Source organism: Tenebrio molitor, chromosome 9 (assembly GCF_963966145.1).
Source record: "Tenebrio molitor chromosome 9, icTenMoli1.1, whole genome shotgun sequence".
In the NCBI taxonomy this organism is placed as follows: Eukaryota; Metazoa; Arthropoda; class Insecta; order Coleoptera; family Tenebrionidae; genus Tenebrio; species Tenebrio molitor.
Window position 1 is genome coordinate 2,550,612 of NC_091054.1, and position 20,674 is coordinate 2,571,285.

General features: G+C 39.4%; 4 protein-coding genes across 4 annotated transcripts; 2 read left to right on the plus strand and 2 right to left on the minus strand.

Moving 5' to 3' along the window:
- Nucleotides 1-219: 219 nt before the first annotated feature.
- PolrMT (mitochondrial RNA polymerase) lies at nt 220-5,262 on the minus strand. Its single transcript, XM_069058130.1, has 9 exons — nt 4,995-5,262; nt 4,843-4,944; nt 2,781-4,789; nt 1,866-2,066; nt 1,239-1,802; nt 802-1,181; nt 578-749; nt 431-522; nt 220-380 (listed from the first exon to the last, which is right to left on the minus strand). The coding sequence occupies exons 1-9, from the start codon at nt 5,128-5,130 to the stop codon at nt 251-253; spliced, it is 3,786 nt and encodes a 1,261-aa protein (XP_068914231.1). The 5' UTR covers nt 5,131-5,262; the 3' UTR covers nt 220-250.
- An 83-nt stretch (nt 5,263-5,345) lies between these two features.
- LOC138138295 (putative leucine-rich repeat-containing protein DDB_G0290503) lies at nt 5,346-13,750 on the plus strand. Its single transcript, XM_069058132.1, has 6 exons — nt 5,346-5,484; nt 5,912-6,004; nt 6,414-6,744; nt 7,394-7,745; nt 8,068-8,726; nt 13,458-13,750. The coding sequence occupies exons 2-6, from the start codon at nt 5,922-5,924 to the stop codon at nt 13,665-13,667; spliced, it is 1,635 nt and encodes a 544-aa protein (XP_068914233.1). The 5' UTR covers nt 5,346-5,484; nt 5,912-5,921; the 3' UTR covers nt 13,668-13,750.
- A 1,225-nt stretch (nt 13,751-14,975) lies between these two features.
- LOC138138297 (UPF0047 protein YjbQ) lies at nt 14,976-19,457 on the minus strand. Its single transcript, XM_069058134.1, has 3 exons — nt 19,091-19,457; nt 18,862-18,998; nt 14,976-16,323 (listed from the first exon to the last, which is right to left on the minus strand). The coding sequence occupies exons 1-3, from the start codon at nt 19,248-19,250 to the stop codon at nt 16,108-16,110; spliced, it is 513 nt and encodes a 170-aa protein (XP_068914235.1). The 5' UTR covers nt 19,251-19,457; the 3' UTR covers nt 14,976-16,107.
- Nucleotides 19,458-19,480: 23 nt separating this feature from the next.
- LOC138138296 (transmembrane inner ear expressed protein) lies at nt 19,481-20,529 on the plus strand. The gene is made up of 3 exons (XM_069058133.1): nt 19,481-19,919; nt 19,965-20,117; nt 20,166-20,529. The coding sequence occupies exons 1-3, from the start codon at nt 19,712-19,714 to the stop codon at nt 20,339-20,341; spliced, it is 537 nt and encodes a 178-aa protein (XP_068914234.1). The 5' UTR covers nt 19,481-19,711; the 3' UTR covers nt 20,342-20,529.
- Nucleotides 20,530-20,674: the final 145 nt, after the last annotated feature.

The following is a 20,674-nucleotide window of genomic DNA, read 5'->3' on the forward strand; positions in this document are numbered from 1 at the left end:
GGTAAATCCACTCGCCATTTTATTTGTTCCGTTTCTGCCCTAAATATTTTGTTGTAGAGTGAAAATCATTGTTTGAATAAAATTCACGTAATAAACGTCAAAATTGACAAGTGATTAAAGTTACGCCACACCTTTGCGTAAATTTTGTTTTCCACAGCCGCCTCGCTTTTTTTTATCATATTAGATCACATCATCAGGTTTTAGGGCACATAAAACATATAAAAAAACATTTTACTTTATTCTTTTAAACTTAACTAAAGAAATAGACGGAATTTAAAACTTGATTTATATCGAAATCGCCTGTTTTTGGTAACTTTCTAAGCACTTTGTTTAGTTTTGTTTTTGTCAAGTCTGACGCGGACCCAGTTCCGGTGAAATCCCTAAAACAACAACAAATAACAAAGGACGACACAAAAACGAAACAACTTACTCGCTGTCGTAACTGTACCTTTCTGTCAAAAACAACGAGAGATTTTCTAAAATGGGCAACGAATGCAGTGCCACAAACTGTTCTCTGCAAATCTAGAAAAAAAAGTCAAATATGATATCGAGACCTTGAAGTTTGACTTTTGTTTACTTTATTCATAATGTGTACGGTCGATGGATGCGTCCAATAGCAATCGTGCACCGAAACAAACGTAATCCCGGCGCGCTCACAGTACAACGACGTTAACATCATGTGACTAGAATCCAACGAGTGGACAAAATTAGGAGGAAAAGCGTTTTTCTGTTTCATCACGTTCGGTTTTCTACAAAACGAAAACTGTAACTTCTCACCGCACCTTTTAATCTGAAACTTACTCGAATTGATCCATGTGATACGGCTTATACACTAACGAGGTCCCTAAATTTTTAAATCTAATGTAAGGCTGTACTATCGGTAGACCCATCGGAGTGACCCACTCGACGTGTTTGCCGCTGACCGAAATTAGTCGAGCACAATCGGTGAACCAGTCTTGAATTTCTCTAGTGGACGTGAACATTGTCCTCAACGATTCGAAAGTGCGTCCCGTTAGGTACGAAGACGCCGCCCAGACCATATCTTTGGGAAACTCATCGATATCCTTCAACTGTCTCGCGATCTGCAGCCTAGCACCGAACCTTGTCACTCCGTACACCGTCGTCATTATGGTCTGCTTGATAACTTTTCGCTTCACGAAGCCTTGCAGCACTTTGGCCACCTGAAAACAAAACAGTTGGCGCTTTGGGGTCCCCTCGTCGACCAATAATATTCGCACCTCGATTCCGTTAGCCGCGTCCGTCATCCTCTGCTTCTCCACCAGCGCCACCACCGCACTGTAGACATCCTGCGGCACCTGCGAAGGACACAAGTTGACGCTGTACGCCCCCGCACTGTCCCTCCCCAAAGCTGCGTAATGCTGCAGCCCGTTGCAACTACCATCCTGGTGGACAGGAAAATGCGACCGATACTGCTCGGGGTCTTCGGACCTGACCGCTTTGGCTATCTCCATGCAGCAGGCGAGGGTCTGCCAAGGTTCTTCCGATTCGGTCCACCACCGTCTTCCGGTCAACGGATTATCCGCCGAATCGAGAATGTCGTCCATGATGCGATCGGCGTACGCCAATCGATCTGCGATTGAATCTCGCTTCTTCAGACCTGTCAAATTGATCACGTGGAGTTTGAGCCAGTTCAAACCGTCACGTCCCAACGGACGCGATTCGGCGAAGATCAACATCGACCTGGCCAGATCTGAGCCTAGGTGATTGAGGTGGGGAGGGACGGGGTAGACGCGGCCGCGGAAGTCCATGTTGTGAGGTAACCAAAATATGTCGTTCCTGTACTGAAAACCAACGACAAGGGTTGTTAATCAAGAGTAACGTTCAAGGGAGTGGGGGGTACTCACGTGATTGGCTAGTGACAGGCGATAGAGGCAGTCGCACCACAGAGAGTACATTTCCGCTTTCTTGCGACGAAATTGCAACTTTTGACGGAATATCTTGTACTTTTGGGTCTTGTCCATGTCGTTGGTCATGGTAGGCGGGTGCGGGAGGGACGAGGGTGATTCGGGAACGTCCAATTTGGCAGATCCGCCATCATTGAACACCTGAAAATTAAATATCATTATAAAAAACACCCAAAAACAAAGAGAAAAAATTACGCATTGTTCACTTTTTCTTAGAGGGTCACAGAATATTTTTCTGACCTTTAATTTTTTTCCTTTTATTAATTAGTGATAAAGTTATTTTTTTTAAACAATTGTAAAAGTGTTGACACGTTGGTATGAGCCACTAGTTATTTGATGGTTCTTAGGTTGGCAACGTAAAATGTCAATTGTATGTCAGCCATTTTGATGTGAAGGCGCTTGCGCTATCGAAGCCGCAATTACTTTTAAATTTAAAGTAAAAAGTAAAACGAGTCTCCGAAAGCAAGAATCTGGAGGGCCCCTAACGCAACGTGACAAATTAGCTAATGATTTGATTGTGTGAAGAAATGCAGACAGAAAAACCGACCGTGTTTTAATGAAAGACATTTTTATATAAAATTTTATATCAGGCATTAAATTAATAAATTCCCATTTTCCTGTTTAGCTGTACAGGTACGTTCAGTTGCATTTTTCAGTGTCATTATTGTATTTATCTTGTCTTTTGGTATAAAATTTGCTTGAAACTTTTATGACATTTGAAAATTTCCGACATAACCTCAAACCTGACCGAGGGAGATTTTACGATTCAGGTTTTAAATTCTGGTACAGTCAGGTTTCGTACATTGACAACTGTTTCAAAAAATGGACTTTATGTTATTACCTCGGATGACTCACCTTCAAGATCACATCCAAAATGTCAACATTCACCTTCCACGCCACCGCCCCCAGCTGATTGAGAGCATCCAGCGGCGGATACAACTGCCGAGGATCCGCCTGGTACAACCTTTGCCTCTGCATGACAGCTTGCGGCGGCAACCTCACGACATCACACGGCGCTATCAAATACCCCCCGTTATCGATACCCGTCCACGGCACCGGAGGCGCCAGCATCGGCAACTCGTACGACGGAAACGTCAAAGTTTCCGACATCGAGGCCCGAAATAAACGAGACAACACCGGATGCGGCTTCACCTCTTCCTTCACCAACCGCCCCTGCGTCCTAAATATAGTATAGAAAGCTGGGAGATAGTTCTTGTGCTTGCTGTTCGTCCTCATCGCGTTCACGTCGACCTTCAAGTCGTGCATCACGATCCTGTAGAGAAACTTGCCGATGGTTTGGAGAGTGGTCGGGGTCCACGGACGGTGATCCATCGACAGCGTGGCCCCGGTGCTCTTCACGCTGTACTCGATCCACTGCCACTGTTGGCGCGGGTTCAAATATTCGGTTTTCGTGGGGAGGACGTCGAGTTGGGCGTGCTGGTGCGCATACTCCTCGCAGTATTTCGTGTGGATGGTAGTGACCTTGTCTAATACGCCGGTCTTCTGTTTCCGCAACATCTTGTACCGCATGTACACCTTGTAACCCAGATTTCTGTACAATTGATTGACTGTGGGACTGTAGGTTTCTGACCCTTCCGCGATCTGTTTCGCTTCGTTGACTATAATAGTCACGAAATCTTTCATGGGGATGCTCCTCATGTACGGTTCGTAATTGAGAGGGCTCCGCTGAGCTGCCAAAGCGCTCAAATCCCGATTGAACGCTTTGGCGGCGGTCTCCTCCCAATGCTTCACGTGATCGTTCATAGATTCGCGATATTTTAGCACCTCATCGGTGACGGGACTCTTATTTTCGATACTTTTTATCACAAGCTGACCCTCCTTCTCCAACTCCAACTGCCGTTTTACGGCCAATTTCATCGACTCTCGCGTGAACAAACCGGGACTTCCCTCGATCTCGCTCCCGTGAGGTTGCCACACCTGTGACGCATCATTCAAATCATTGACTAGATCGTTTTTGTATTGCACTACTGGCTTATGGTACTTTGGCACGTATCTCGAGTCGCATCTTTTCATAGTCGCTACCACAATTTCCCGCTCGTCGTTAAGAAAAGTCCCTTTATTTAGCAACTTATCAAAAGTAAAACCGTTCTCAGACGCTTCTTTCGCATAAGTTCTAATTTGTTTAAGATATTGATCATGAGAATTCGCTCTGCCGTAACATTCTAAAATAGCGATGTAACTCTGAAGGTTCAATTTTATATTTTCTTCGCGTATCATCGCGATGACTTCTTCGAGTCGAGCGACGTCCGCCTTCGAGGCAAAACCCTTCAAAACAGCGTTGTACACCTTGACGCTTCGCACCGTCGCGAACGCAGCGTCTTTACTCCTCTTGGCCCTCTGGTTGTGAAAAATTAACGCATTCAACCCCCGAGCGGGATTTTTCAAATTCGAACACATCTCCAAATACGACCCCAACGTTTTAATCGCGACTTCGTGTCGCGCTTGTTTACTAAAATCGGTTTTCGCTTCGGGTTCATTGACCTCGCAGACTTCCGGTTCTTCTATTATTTCGGGTTGCAGCGAGTCGACCACCGGGATGGTTTCCAGCAAATCTTCGACCGGCTGCAACCCCTCATCTTCCGCTTTATCTGGAATATCGCTGATTGTAACGGTGCGATTCTCCTGTCCTGCATCAGCCAGAATGTCATTTTCGCCACTGGAAACGTTTTCTATCACAGCTAGATTGTTGTAAGTGTGTTCCTGCAGGTGTTGGTTGTTTTTTGACAAGTCTTTCAGCTTGTGCAGCTCACTAAGGTTTAGATTGGTTGTGGCTAAGAGTTTGAGATCATCCCATTTCAATTTGGTGATTGACGCTTTTTGTTGCTTCGCGGCAGAGTCGGTCACTGCAACAATACCAAGTTCAAACTGAAAATTCAACGAGCTCGACGCGACCCACCTACTAACAAGTCGTAATAGGTCTTTTTCGATTTCGATCGTTTTCGGATTTTTTTCTGCACCAAACCGGGATTGGTTATGCTGGACTGATTACGCACAGGTACTAAAGAAATTTTTAAAAATAAACGATCAAAACGGGAGGGTGTCACATACCTGAAGAGCACTCGTTCAATTCTTTGTTAAAAAGAACTTCCCTAACCTTAAAATTGACATTGTCGCTGCTAAAACCGGATGACACACCTGACACTTTTCGAAAAGGCGAAACTCGTGCACTCAACAGCCGATACATTTTCAAAGTCACATTGAATTATCCCCGAACAAGTAGTAAAAACGTATAAAAACCGCTTATTTTTGACACTCACGTGTGTTCTCGCCCGCCATCTTAAATTATATAATTTTAGTCACATGTTTCGCCACCAGAGAGCGCCCTCGCTGAAAGTTTAGTGTGGTGGTCTCTACAATTGGTTGAGCTATCGGTCGATAGATGGCCACTCGTCGATTATCAAAGGGTGGTTTTATACTATTTTTGAATAATTGCACTCATCAGTCTTCTTGTGCCCTTCAGCAAAGCAACAAGAACAACACAAACAGTAGTGGATGCGATTGTTTGATCTCTAGTTGGACGTGTTGTGTTGAACGATAGGTGAGCGTATCTGTGTTGTTTTTGTTGAATTATCAAAAAAAAAAACAAACATTCGGGATTTATCACGCAACGGTTTCAATTACGCGCTTCAGGCTCGAAAAATGCGATAAAACTTTTCCTTCAAGTCGCCGCCGCGAGTTTGATAAATCCAGAAAACAAAACAATTAATCAGTGAAAAAAGCAGGGCGCCACCATAATTTGCGGCCATCTGTCTGTCTATCGACGATCTTCTTGTGTTAGATTCAATTATTGGGCCCACAACCCTCATCGGTCGGAGGGGAAAAATGCTCTTCTAGGAAGAACAACACCGACAACCTTGGCAAAGAGGTCGAGTGGTCGGGTCACAGATACAAGACTTATCGCGAAATAATTAAATTCGTTCTCGCCGTGCTCCGCATAAATTAATTTTTGACGTTCGACTTGTTAGGTCGACGAAGATGCCTCCGTTCGTCCTGGTTTTCGTCGTCATTGCGGCCACTTCCGGACCGGCGGTAGCAGCTGTTGGAAGAAACACGGTCACGTGAGTATCAGTTTCAAAAATAGCCCTTTTCGACTTGCTTGTTTTCTGGAGTCGTTGCAACCGACAGACAGAGACGACGAGGCCTGCAACGGGAGACCTCGACGGTCGCAACACCTCAAAAATACGACCAGTCTCGCTTGACCATAAATCACTAGTCGAAACTCCTTCCCGTGAGAAAGTCGAGCCTGTCGAACCTTATTCCCACAACTCCCGCACAAATCCGTCTTGTTGGGGGGTAAACGAACTTCGGTTTATTTATATATTCCTGAGCATTCGCATCTGGACTGCACACAAGATGCACTTTCATGATTTATGTGGGTTTATGGGGCGATAAAGCAGACCTTCCTCACAACCGGTGGCTTGTACAACGCTGGATTTATGACTCGGCGGTGTTTTTTTTTTCTCGTAGGAACGAAGACATCCGCGATGCCATCCTCCAAGTGGTTAACGTCGTCCGCGCGACTGAAGACAAGCTGGAAAGGCACGAGTATCGGGAGCGGGTGTTGGGGGAGAATCTGAAAAAAGGATTGATTTCGATCGATAAGAGAATCAAACTTTTGGAACCTTTCAAGGGAACTATCAATCGACTGGATCAGAGATTGGCGGCTGTCGAGACGATTCTGATGCAGAAGGATGAACGGGAGCGGATTCAGTTACAAAAAACTTTCGATGCCGTCGAGGACATACAGAAGAATCTTCCCATCATCGTCGATAAACTGAAAAGCGATATCATCGACAAGGTTTGATAATCTCACTCAAACTGAAAAATAAAAGAATTATAATTAAAACAAATCCAAATTTAACACTGGAACAGGAATTACAATTACTTTGCGAACATCATAATTTATTAATTACTCATTTATAATAAGAAAAAAGTTAATTTTACCTTAGATGATTTAATTGTTCATGGAGCCATAACACATTCTAAATTTCATCAATCATCTCTTGACGGTTATTAACTTCTCTCTGCGTCTATTTTTATTAGAATTAATGCTCTTCTCTTATACTATTAATACCTGGCTCCCAGACTTATTACGATTATAATTAACTTAATTCATTTGAGAAGACGCCACCGATGCTTCAAATTTTAATAATCTAGTAGGTAATCAGCGCGGAAGGTGCTACCAATCCTCCAACCCAATAGCAAAAAAGTTACTAACGTCAAATTATTTACTTTTTTAATTTTATTTTTAAATATTTTTGAGTTATTCGTTACAAGAAATATTGTACCTAACTTTTGCGGGAAGAAATGTCCCGCATACGTTAGGTAAATAACTATTACAATTAAAAAAAAAACATAATCTTAAGAAGGAACCAGAAATTAATTTGAAAAATAATAAACGAATGAACATTCGAAAATTCATAACCTAGAAAAAGATAATTTTTCAGTTAACAGATTTGAAGGCCAACACCCCGAAACCGGAACCACCACCACCGAGCATCACCAAAGCGGACTTGGAAAAATTCCAGAAAGACCTCGACGGCAAAATCGACAAGATCACCGAGACGATGACGTCGATGGAGAAAGATCTGAACAAACTGAAAGAAGAGAACAAGAGCATGCGACAAATCAACAACCAATCTTCCGAGAACCTCGACAAAGTCAAACGTCAACTGAGTTCAAGCGAGCAACTCCTGGAAAAATACGAAAGCAAGCTGGCCGAGTACAATAACAGAATTCCCCAGATTCCGACAGACAATTACAAAGACAAGAACGACTGGCATACGAGCTTCCTTCAAGGTAAGTCCTCCAGATTCGCATAATTGTACGGGTTTTTGCGACTCCAAAACGACGGTGTACAACAGATGGCGTTACTGATTGTTTCTAATAAGTTTACCAGCCGACAGAGTGCGCTGTAGAACATTAAAATTTAAAATCATACACAAGCATTACACTAGATTTTCGCCTGTACAGTGTTTATTTCAGATGTTTTAATTATTTTTAGCAGATATTCCTTGAAAGTTATTGATTCCTTGATTTTTCCAACCACAAATCTCAACAATAATCTCAATTGCACCGATTTTGTGAATAAACCTGCGTTGATGAGACCGTTTTGTTGCAGCCCTGGACGTCCAGAAGAGCAACGTAGAGCAGATCCTGTCGGACGTGAAAGCCATCAGCGCCAAAATCAATCGCATCCCCGAAAAGACCGACCTCGAGACGTTCCAGAACACGACCGTCGTCTCCCTCCTGTCCCTCACCAGCGATCAGAGCCTCCGCCACCTCCACGACGACATCGCCGCCAAACACCGCAACGTCACGAGATCCGTCGACGCGATCGCCGGAAGCATCGACTCCCTCGCGCAAAAATTCGACGGCAGTTCGCAAGGGATCCGCACCGAAATCGAGAACCTCGGCAGGGTGGAACAGGTGATGGTGCAAACCGCCGACAGCGTGTTGGACACGAAACGCCGCGTGGAATACGGCGTGCACCAGATCATCACCGAGATGCAACAGTTGATGAAGGCCGCCTCGAAGGACGTCAACGCGGCCATCAACGAGCGCTTCGACACCTTCGAGATGTCCATCTTGGACGAGGAGACCGGCGCGCTCCACAATCTGACGGCGAAGATCGGACAGGAGATTGACCAGGTGTGGAGACAGATCGGCATCATGCACCAGCAGATGAGCGCCAACGCGGACACCCTCAACAGGCTCCAGAATCAGACGGACCAGTACGTGAACGGATCGTTGACGACGATGGGCAACATGAAGGGGAAAGTAAGAGATTCGATTTGGATGAGTGATTGATTGATTGATCGATGGATGGGAGAGCTTGAGGTTTATGTAGAACGACAGGTCGTTTTCGTATAAATTGCCATTTTTATTTTTATGGGTTTTTACCGAAAATAGCGACGGTTATGAAAGTGGGTCGGTGAACTCATCTCACCGCATAAACAATCATGTTTTGCAATGAAACAGATAAAAGTAATCAGATCGGAAATGTCTTCCGAAACGGTCAATGCAAAGAGTGTCATTTGTAGTACGTCGGTTGAAAACGAAACCATGTAGTCCTTCCTAGTTTTTATTTATTACATTTATCTGACAAAAAAGCCTGAAACTGCGATACAGTTATGATTACTTAAATAACACACAGTACGGGGCACCAAACAAAGGTAGAGAAGTACATAATGTATGTACTTTGTTTTTTTTTTTTTGGAAAAAAAATCCATTGTTCTTCTGGCCATTTACAATATTCTTGCATAATTTTTATTACAAATAAATAGAGATTTAAATGTTGTGACACATCATGGATGTCTTGTACGGCAATAGTGTTTAACGGTGGTGGGCAAAAATCAAACATAATTAACAATTTCAGATAACTTTGTAGTGTTAATTGAAATTAATAAGTTTTAACAAAAATAATAGTCAAAATAATTGTTTACTTATTTTTTTGAATTTTATTAGTTATTAACAGTAAGAGTGAGGAAGGCAAAGCTTTCGTTCACGCGAATTGCGTATTCGTCCACGAAGCGGAGCTGAGTGGACGATGCAATTCAAGTGAACGAAAGGGGCCTTACTCTCGAGTGCTGTATTTGGTTTTGTTCGATACCTCCTTCGAAAGTGAGTGTAATTTTGTATTCAAAATTTTAAATAAAAATTACATTTTCGGACGATCTGGTGCTAGGGAAAAAAATAAAATACAAAATTAATAAAGTTCTGTAACATTAATAAAGTGTGAACGTTGTGGATGTTCCTGATGATACCTAAAAAATCAAAATTACGTCATCAGAAAGAATTGGAAAAAAATACGAGTGAAGGAAAAACGATGAGCGAAAGTGAAGTGATCGAAAGAGAAACCTTGACCTACTGGTAACTACGGATATAGACTCACTTTCTAGGGAAGTATCGGACAAAAAATGTATACACCGAGATGGAACAAAAAAACGTGATATAGCTCACAAGTGCACTTGTTTTTTAATTATTTCATTATGATAACCTGATAACCTTCAAACTAAAATAAAAAAGAAAAGGCATGAATAAGTAAAAGAGGAAAAATGTTTATTTTTAAAGAGGTAAGTGAAAAACAGATACGTTTTCTTTAATAATAAACAAAAATAAATCAAAAATATATAGGCAATTAAAATTGGTAATTAACAATTAACAAATTAATTTCTAATTGCAATTTACAATTTGATTTTTAATTTAATTACCTGATGAATCATTTAGATTTGAAATGTCCAGTTCTGACTAACTCCTTTCGGTAAATAAATAATTTTCGCTAATAATAATTAGTAGTCAGTTTTAATGAGCGCTCCATTTTATCGACCGACAAGATATAAATAGCGGGAAAATATTTACGAGTATCTAGTATTTTGCGTATAAAGACTTTTTAAAACCCAAATGGTTAATTTCTTTGAAAATGTATTTTACAAAGAAATTCATAATTTTTTAATTTGAAACTGTAGTTATTGCGTTAGTGCTCAAGACTTTAAAGACATTATGAAGAGTTATGATGATCTAGATAAGACAACTGGAATGTTTAAAGCTCCAAAAAATGCAATATTGTTCTTTTAATAGATTTTATGATTACGGAATTTAATGTTCATAGAAAAATCTGAACTGATATCAAACCTGGAATGTGAAAATGTTCCAACGCGTATTCTATTTTGTTACAATAAAATTAACAATTTCACTTCAATAAATGTTCCAGCGTCTTATCTTGCACAATATTTTCTACCTGATTTTTTCCATTTTTGTTACCCCTAATTTGACACTTCGCTCGTGGGATAATCATCAATTCAAACGAAAGAGTGAGTGAAAATGTTTTTGTGCGATAAAAACTTTACAGTTTTTTTAAGAAAGAACGATCGCTGTTGCAGTACTAATAGTTTTTACTGTTTTTCATTCCAGTAATTCTTTTTTCGTGCTTCGTTATCAATGGATGTGTAAACACATGAACGGATTCAAATTTTAACTCTGGAAGAATTTGCGGGAAAAAATCATTTAAAAAAATGGTTTATTTTAACGAGTCCTATTGGTGTTTAAATTTATTACGTGGACTTCCATAACACCCGGTCATCACTTAAAATTATTAAAACAAATATTTAATAACTTCCAGTTTATTATAACACCTCATCACGCGAGAATCACAGTGAAATAGTAAAATATAACAAAAAAAAAGAGAGATAAGGAGCGATCATGGAAAACAAAATTTCTGAAAACGTGCGTTGTAACTTAATAAACTGTCGCTTGCAAACTGTTTCATTGTTTTTGAATTTTATTTAAAAAAATGCTTTTCACTCAAGAACACAAAATATTCATAACAGAATCCGATTTTCGAAATTATTACACACCTTCTTGGTTGGAGTTTCAGTAAAACGTCTCTTCGTCTAAGCTAAACACCGTTCACGTTGTTTTTGGCATAATGGGAGGCCATGATTTATTTTTTTAACGTTGGACACATTGTTTGATTTCCGTCACCAAAGTGCCTGACATGCGGACCCATCAAAATGAACATAACGTGAATTGCTGAATTTCCCGCGATGTCTGAATATTCTTCTATTGCAAACTAGTAAAACTGACAACAGTGCACTAGACATTGACGCTATTTATAACCTCAAACTTATAAAAACATGACCTAATTCAAAAGACAGTTTTACAACGTGAATGCTGTTACCGTCGCGTTTTTACAAGTTTTGTTTTCAATCTTATTTCGTTTTTATTAATCGTATTGTATTTTTATTCGCTAAGTTACATGCAATAGATTTTTTTAATTTTAAAAAATACTAAGGGTTATTCAATTGTCTTGGAGCAGCAGTAAAAATTAAACCAATACTCGTGCACAACAAAACAAATACGGCTCATTTCACTTAACCAATTATAGTGTTAAGTACTTGGGCTTAAAACCACAAAATTAATCTTCATCAAGAATTCATGGTAAGCGATTTAGAATTTTTTTCTCACGTTCTCTTTTTTAATACATATACCTACCCCTCTCACTCAGCTGCCACACCCCATGTAAGTACATTTTCTGAAAAAAGAAAAAATATTTTGCTTTCCGCGTTCGATACTTTTTTGTTTTTAGACATTTCTGTTAGATTTGTATATTACAGTGCACAAATTAGAAAGGCCAATTTACATTTTTGTTAACGAGAGCACCTTTGATTATCCAAAAAATTCTGTATAAATGAAATACATATGTGGAGTGACCACTTCTTACCCGTTATTCTTATAAATTCAACATTTGCTTTTTAAAAGCGAAAATTCATCCAACATACAAGTGGTCCATCATTTATTATCGTCTACATAAGGCAAAAAAAAATTGATAAATTCAAATTCTTGTTGGGTATTTTATGACACCGAAAACAGTTTCACAAAGATCAATTTTGTAGCATCGTTTCTAGTGATAATTGAATTTAGGATTGGTATTGAAAGTAAATTTCACTGTTAAATGTGATGTCATTTGAACCTGAATCCATGTTTTGGATCAAAATAAACTATTAAGGGGGTAGATAATTAATAAAATTAATTATTATTGTAACAACATCTGGGAGACCATTTAAGATTTAATTTTCAATGAAATGACATTGCTTCGTCAATACCAACCCAATTCCATTAAAATAAAAGTCACTAGATAATAATTTTATATTTAAAAAAATTAAATTAATGCAGCTGAATTAGAAAAAATATCATGTTACACTCGTTGCACAAGACATGTTGTCGAACTCGTTCCTTTAGAACACTCCTCACTGCGTTCGTCGTGTTCTAAATCCTCTCGTTCGACAATAGACTGTCTCGTGCAACTCGTATAACAATACTTACACTATTGCAGAGTTTTAATCTTTGAAATCAGTTCTCAAACCACTTGATGCGAAAGTGCTTCGCGTTTTTCACTGGTCAGAGTTCGCTTTTATTTGCAAAAAGATCCACTTCACCGCAACTAGTTATGAAAGTCATACTTTTTTTCACGAATTTGCACATTGATTAACGAGGGCGTAGCCCGAGTTAATCAAGCAAATAAGTGAAAAAAAGACTTTCATAACGTGTTGTACACACTATTTTTTTGCACACCGAAAAAAGTTGAAAAATTTGGTCTAAAAGGATTTATGAAAAATTGCAAAAAAAAAATAGGTATGCTTTGATGATCATCTCCAAGGAGATGGAATAAAATGATGCAAAAAAGTACCGAGCGATCTTTTAAAAAATAAATCGAGTTTGCTTTGGAGCCTATGCTATAGCATGGGTTGCCATAGGTACCACGCCGACTCGATTTATTTTTTAATTGATCGCACCGTACTACTTTCACTACGATTTTTTGTGTAAAAAAGTGCTTTTTTCACTACGATTTTGCGTGTAAAAAAGTGCCACTTTCATTACGACATGCAAAAAAATTTATTTCCCATCCAATCCCTTCCACGTCGTAGTCGATGATAAATGATGAACCATCGTCGCATGTCTGCCCACCAGGTACTTACATATGTGCATACTTAACGTCACTGTTTATGACAGGTCGGTACAATCACGACTCGCATCATGGATATCGACGAAAACTTGAATTACCTTCTCGGTAAACTGTCCTTGTTCAATCAAGAATTCTACCAGATCAAACTGGGCCTGGGGAAAACCCTCGACGAGATGAGATCCACGTACAAGACGGTCAGGGAGAAGATCGAAAAAGGTGCCGGTGGCAACGAGACCCAGGACTCTTCCGGCAAATGATCGACACTGCCGTCGACGTCTTCGTTAGGTTTAGCGTTTTTGTGTGTATCTAATAATAAAAAATCAAAAATGTCTGGTAAAAACAGGTGAAATGACTAGGTGGTCACTTTGTGAATATTTATATTTATTTCATTTATGCAAATTATGCGCCTAGGTACAATATAGAATGCGAGATCGGCTGCAACGCAGCCAACCCTACAGATTTAAAATCTTCCACACCCTCGAATTGGTACTCAGTACGTACGTCAGATCAGTATATTTTTATTTACTCACAGATTTTTTTCGAATTTTTTTTCAAAATATTTAATTTTAATTGCACACATTATGAAAATATATCTCGTATAATGATTTATACAAGGATGACGGGCGGGTCAGCGGGGAAAGGGGAACGAAGGACTGGATCTGGGGGATTCACTTGGGGCCGAATTTTCATACCGTGATATGCAATTATCTTTATTAAATTCTCTGTATACCCTTAAATCTATTAAATTTTATTTACAAATTTAGGAATTTAGGTCGCTTTTTGTTTCATTTTAAAATAGTCGTTTTTATCATTTTATCAAATCTGTGAGCAAAGTAAAACACTAATCAAATTATTTTCAAGAAAACAAACAAACGAAATATAAACAAATATTTACAAGTTGCATATAGTGGCAGTGAACTATTTATAAACCCAACTTTTCAATTTTTTTTTTATAATTCGATCAGAGTCGAGCTTTTTTAAATAGACGAAAAGGCAAAAATACAGCTATGTTATCGTATAGGCGTAAATTCACTCTGCCACACGTTCACAATTTAATACTTACACGATTAGGACGGATGGGTACAACTCAACTTCTTTTTTACATTTTACAACGAAAAATAAGCAAAAATCCTGGAGTTTTCGAAGCGGTTTATTGCGCAAATCGAGCCGTATTTTTGCCGAAATCTCGGTAACAATAGTCTATTTTTCACCGGAGAAAATCGACGAGGGGGGACGCACTCAGTCGACGCGCTAAACAAATTGGCCGGAAAAAGTCTCTTGGGCTACAAACAAACAAACGAACGACATTATTGCATGGACGTTTCTGCTGATATGTCAAATCTACAACACAAAAAACAAACGAAAACCGTCCCCCGCACTCGACCTTCCCATTTTATTACATTCCTAAAAATCTATCTAAATTCAAAAAGTTTGTTTTAAACAATATCTCTTCAACAATTTGCATTTTTCTTGTTTAGTGATGAATCTAACTACACTAGTGAGACATTTTGGTTGACTAGTTTGCAGGATTGAAAAGGATCGAGAGGGCAAAAAAAAAACGTGTAACCTGTAAAAACAAAAGTCCAGTATAATAAAGATTAAAAAATGTAACAATAAAAGAAAATAAAGCACCCGACCTAAGTAACGGAAAATAAAAGGTAAATTCCGCCAGAGGGCGCGCACTAACTCTAAAGGAATGTAAGGTAAGCCACGATTTGTTGAATTTCGCCTCACCCCAATTTGTGATTATCCGGGAAAAATCGTGTAAATAACAACGTGCCACATATAAAGTGAACGGACGACCATCCAGAGGGCGCGCCGTGCGCACGCCAACGGAACAACATCAGTTTTGCATACCCTGTATGTCACAGCAGCAAACTCAAAAACAAAAAACGCTCGTTGTATGTCGATTGTTAAAGAACCAAACAGAAGTGGATCGGGACGAGGGAGACAGACTAAATGGATATTGCTAAAAGGGAGGAAGACAGACAGCATCAGTCCGTAACAACACACATTATTTACAACCCGTAATGTTATTATGTACACTTAAGACGAAGGAATGACGTCGATTCGTACCGGAAACGGCCTAGGAGAAACGAACGACTGATTCTTTTATTGTCACAGAACTGTACTAGAGATTGCGGTCGGTGGTTGGTTTGTCGTTTCGGGATTAAGGCATGCGGGGGGTGAGTTTCTGCCGTGTGGGGCGTCCGTCTTGCGACGCTTCCGCTACGAATCGCCGCCTCCTCGACGGTCAACAAACTCGTTTTTCTTATTACAATAAAAAACAGAAGGAACAATGGAGACTCACCAACGACACTCCCAAAAAACATGTTCGGTTTGCACAAATCAACTCTTAATTTTTCAAAAATCGAAAATCAAACTGAACGCACAGCACCTAAAACAATTACATAACCGCCTATATTTGTTTTGGATCACCCTATCAATAAAAACCGAGAGGACATACCGTATTATACAATGTACAACTATGTACATATTGTCGTAAGTTTAATATTTTTTTAAGTCTGTGCGTGACACTAGCTCGTAGCTTGAAGGTTTTATTATGTACTTTTTTTGGTGGTTTTTTCCTTTTTTTTTTTGTTGGTTGGTAATAGTTGGTTGCGATTTATTTAAGTTTATGTTGAGAGGCACTCGAGTCATTCAATGCTTGGACAATGAATGACCCGAGTGTTTTCCCTAACTGCTCGTGCTGGCCATTGGGCTGACGGGAGACAGGGGGGTGCACGTGGCGTCGCGGAGACACCCGTTCAAGGTAATGAGCAGTTTACGTGAGCCCGCGTGGTCCCTGTGTTCGCACAGCCAGACGCCCTGCCACGTCCCTAAGTTCAGTTTGCCCTCTGTTATCGGTATGGTCAACGACGAGCCCAGGAAGCACGCCTTCACGTGGGCCGGCTGCAACACAACAACACAAATGTCAGACACAAACAACAAAAACATCCAACGAGATGACATAACAATGAGGAAAAAATTACGATCAGAAAAAAGCGCCAAAATGTTTATTCATTCCTTCGTTAATTAAACGTTACCCAACAGAATTCGATAAGATCTTAATTAACTGGGACGCGTATGATTTCTTTCCTCTTTTGAATATTAATAGTAGGTATTTCAACTGCGTGGATTTGTGTTAAAATTAAATAATACATCTGATCCCATAACTCAAAACATTCACCCAAATAAAAAATGCATTCGCTTTAGACTCAAAAATCAATAAAACCAAAAAACCAACATAAAAAAATTATGCACTTTGATAGAGATCATCCGAGCATACATGATTATAATAAACCTGAAAAACACTGCATTGAGGCCTGGCAATTCCGTTAGTTCATCGCTTTGCCGTCGGCGCTGCGTTGTCAAGGAAATACCACATGTCAAAATCGGTTCGAACGTAACTCGAACCCAACACTAAAGTTTCCGAATGTTCAATTTGTTCTTCGATCTGATTGAGTCTTACAGGTGTCCACCTGTAACACACAGATATGAATCTCTATTATGCTTACATCTATTTTAGTCGATGTTGTCAAAGTGACAGTAAAGACCAGAAATGAAATTGTGAATCGAACTAGTTGAAATGCCACGCCTTACCCATGTGTTTTTCAACTTATCACAGACACCCAGGCTACAATGAAAAAATAACTTTCCGAGCAATGAAAAATTTAAGAAAATGCGCCAGGACATTCCACAAATAATAAAATAATTTACTGGTTGAACAATATTTTACGTCCTCGGTTTTTTTAACAGCTTCCGAAACAATGGCGAATCATGTAACGATTGAAAAAAAAATGATACAAAACTCAAAAATAAGGTACGTATAATAAATTAATCAATATGAAAATGTACAACAGACAAATAGAATGATTTTAAAAGTAAATTTAAAAAAATCAATTTTTTGCGGTTTCCTTGTTTTGAAGCATATTTCCTAGAGGTTACTTTGCATTGGATTTTATAAAACAAGGTGTATTTTAAAAATGTGCCGAAATTTTACCTACGAGGTTGTGGGACAACGCAGAAGACTAAAAGCAATTAAAAAAAATTGTACCTCAAAAATTAAATGTCATTTTATTTTTTGACAGAATTTTTTTACATGAAGCCAGTAGCTCGTGGTTAAAATTATTGCGTGCATTTCAATTACACCCTGTATAATAGTTATTTATGTAACAAGTGAGTAAAATAATACTTTTTTTTACGAGCGAAGCGAGTGCGCAAATCCGCCGAGTAAAAAAAAAAAGATACTTGCATACAATTTTTTTGGCGTTCATTATTAAATGCACAGGTTTTTTCATTCATTTGCGTTCATAAAAAACCCTTTTTAATGCGTGAAAAAATCAACCGCTACGGCACTTCTTTTAACGCTTCTGGACCGATTCAAAAATCACATATTTTCGATGATTTTATGAACACAAATCAATGAAAAAACCTGGAAAATAATCGTAAACAAATTAATTAAAATCACATCAAATAACAAACATAAAAAGCAAGACTTTAAATTGTTTGCAAAATAATGAGGTAATGATAACCCTCATTATCAAATGTAAACACATTTAAATAAATAAAACAATACAAAATAAATCAAATATTTCACTTGAAAAACATGATTCAAATTAAAAAGAAGGCGCCAGTCTTGTCGTCACTTCAAATCTCACAAAATTATTTAATCACTTGATGAAGCAATCTTTTTTTTATTCCTCAATTCACGTTGAGTAAAACTTTTATCATAAATAACTTCGAAACTACCGACATTATTCATTCAAATCAAAATTTATTCTTTATTAATAAGAATGATCTACTAAATTATTATTTTATTAACGTCAAAAATCAATTTCATGGTGTACCAATTTGTGGATGTAATCAATAACGTCACTATTTATTATTTACGAGAAAGTTGCACTATTATGGAGTACATTTGAAAATGATGTCATAATAAAACTTTTTAAATGAACAATTACGTGTTCAATGGAAATTTGTACTTATGACGTTAAAAATTTGTACACGATTTTTTTTAATAAATGTGTTTTATACGAAATTCAAAACTTCTTTTTATTAAAATACTGGAAATGATTCAACTTGTGTTATTTATTTCCCCATTTAGTTTCATCCTACTTTTGTTACTGAAACAAATAATCTAATTAAATCTTAATAAGTTCACAGATGTATTTGTAAAATAATGATAAGAAAGAAAATATAGATATCAAAAATAAAGACAAAAAAGTGTGATGAATATAATTATTTTTGTAAAAGCGAAAATTCTCACAAAATAATTTTGGGCCAATTATTTGGTAGTTAACTTGAGGAATCACGTTATTCCCAGATCCTGCCACCTTGCTGTGGAGACTTTTGTTTAAATGCATGAATCGAGGTAGATTGAGAGCCTAGGTGGTGCCACATCGGATGTCACAGCGGGGGGCTGTTTCGGCGTCGCAATCGCACACTCACCATGTCGTCGGGGCCCTCGCAGGAATGCCTGTAGGGCAGCCCCTCGGGTACGATCTTGTTCAGCATCATCTCCATGTCGTCCCTGACGTCCGGATCCCAACTCTCGTTGAGAGCCAGACTGGCGCTGGTGTGCAGGACTGCACCGAAAACAAACAACAAAACACCGCATAAAAAAACGTTCACGCGCCGTGAATTAACCTTAATGTCGCATCCGGCACTGTGAACTTACTCTGTACATGACAGAGGCCCATGGCGAACTGCGACAGTTCGGGCACCTGCCTGAGGATCTCCTCAGTGACCAGATGTACGCCCCTGTGTTGCGGCCTCAAATTGATTTTCTTCTGAAACCAGGCGGAATTACTTTGGATAATTCTCGCCGAAGAAGCCATGTTTGACTTGCTATCACTGTCGGTCGCCAGTTTGAACGTTTATTTTAACAACACTCACAAACAATCTAGACGATCGAACACCACTAAAACACTTCTGGTTATGGCTAGATTCATTATTATCATGAGCAAAACATCGGGGATATTGGTTTATTACAGTTCCAGAAGAAAATTAAAAAGGTTACAGGAGACTTGCCGCAGTGTTAGCGGTTCGTTTCTGACACTTCGGAGCCACTCGGCCAAGTTCGAGCGGGTGCGACCCCCGCCCGCCAAATTCAAATCGCACAAACACAACAACCACTACAGCTGGTCCGCAACTCGGACCCCGAAACTACCCCCGGTCAAAATCTACAACGACCACAAACCACCGCACTTATTCTTTCCACATTTTTAAGCCGAAAAATCAAAAAAATCATCGATGTCGCTCTGTTTTGCCGCATCAAATCACACATTCGATCAGCTTCATGTGTAAATTAATGTCTGTACTAGGCGTGTTGCAGGGAGCGGCCGTGAACCACCCCTCGTTCCAATTATTCCCAATCCACCCCGTCATGGCCACGTTCTACGCGAATCCCAACGACACAAACGAGCCGTGGATCGAGAAATCCGCATTCAACGGTTTCAGAAATTGGCACGTGATGTTCTTCTGCTTCTCCGGGCTCACCACTTTAGGTAAGTGAAACCCCAACCCCTTCCGAACTCACGAATTTATTGCAGTCATCCTGATTTGTTGCTGCGTCAAGTTCAGGATACCAAGGACCAAACAGGAGATCGAGGGCGATTACAGACGGAAAAAATTAGCGGAGAAGTTTCAAGAGCGCCTTCGGATGATACAAAATCACGACATGGATGTGCTGGATTTGCAACAAGGTAACTGTAATTAAAAAAAATGTAATGAAGTTGAATTGGCGGCTTCAGCCTTGAAACTCATACAAGAAGATTTCGATCAAGAGAACGCTAAAATTCAAGAAGAGACTGTTTTGGAACCGAGACAGGTGGATGATGGTGAAAACGAGCAGCAGCCCAAATTTGCGAAGAAGTTTGCTGATATTATGTTAGCGTCCAAGTTGCAGTCGCAATCCACAGGTGAATGAAGCAGGGACAGATAATTGAATTACCCGCCTTCGTGGAAGTTGGTAACGCAGTTACCAACAAGACTAAAATGTGAAAGTTTACTGCACTAAAAATTCACTGGACCATCACATTTCGTATTATTTACGCCATAATATGATTCATTGTTGAAGTTTGTAAATTTTAACTAAAATAAAGTGTGACCAACAACAGCTAAGACATTTTTTTAATGCTCCAGTCGATTGAATATTTCATATAATACCGTACTGATGTAAAAAAAATCAAAGTAAAACCACATTGCCAAATTCAAATGGAAACAGGACAGCCAACCAGACTGTGCGAAATTACCCCAGCAT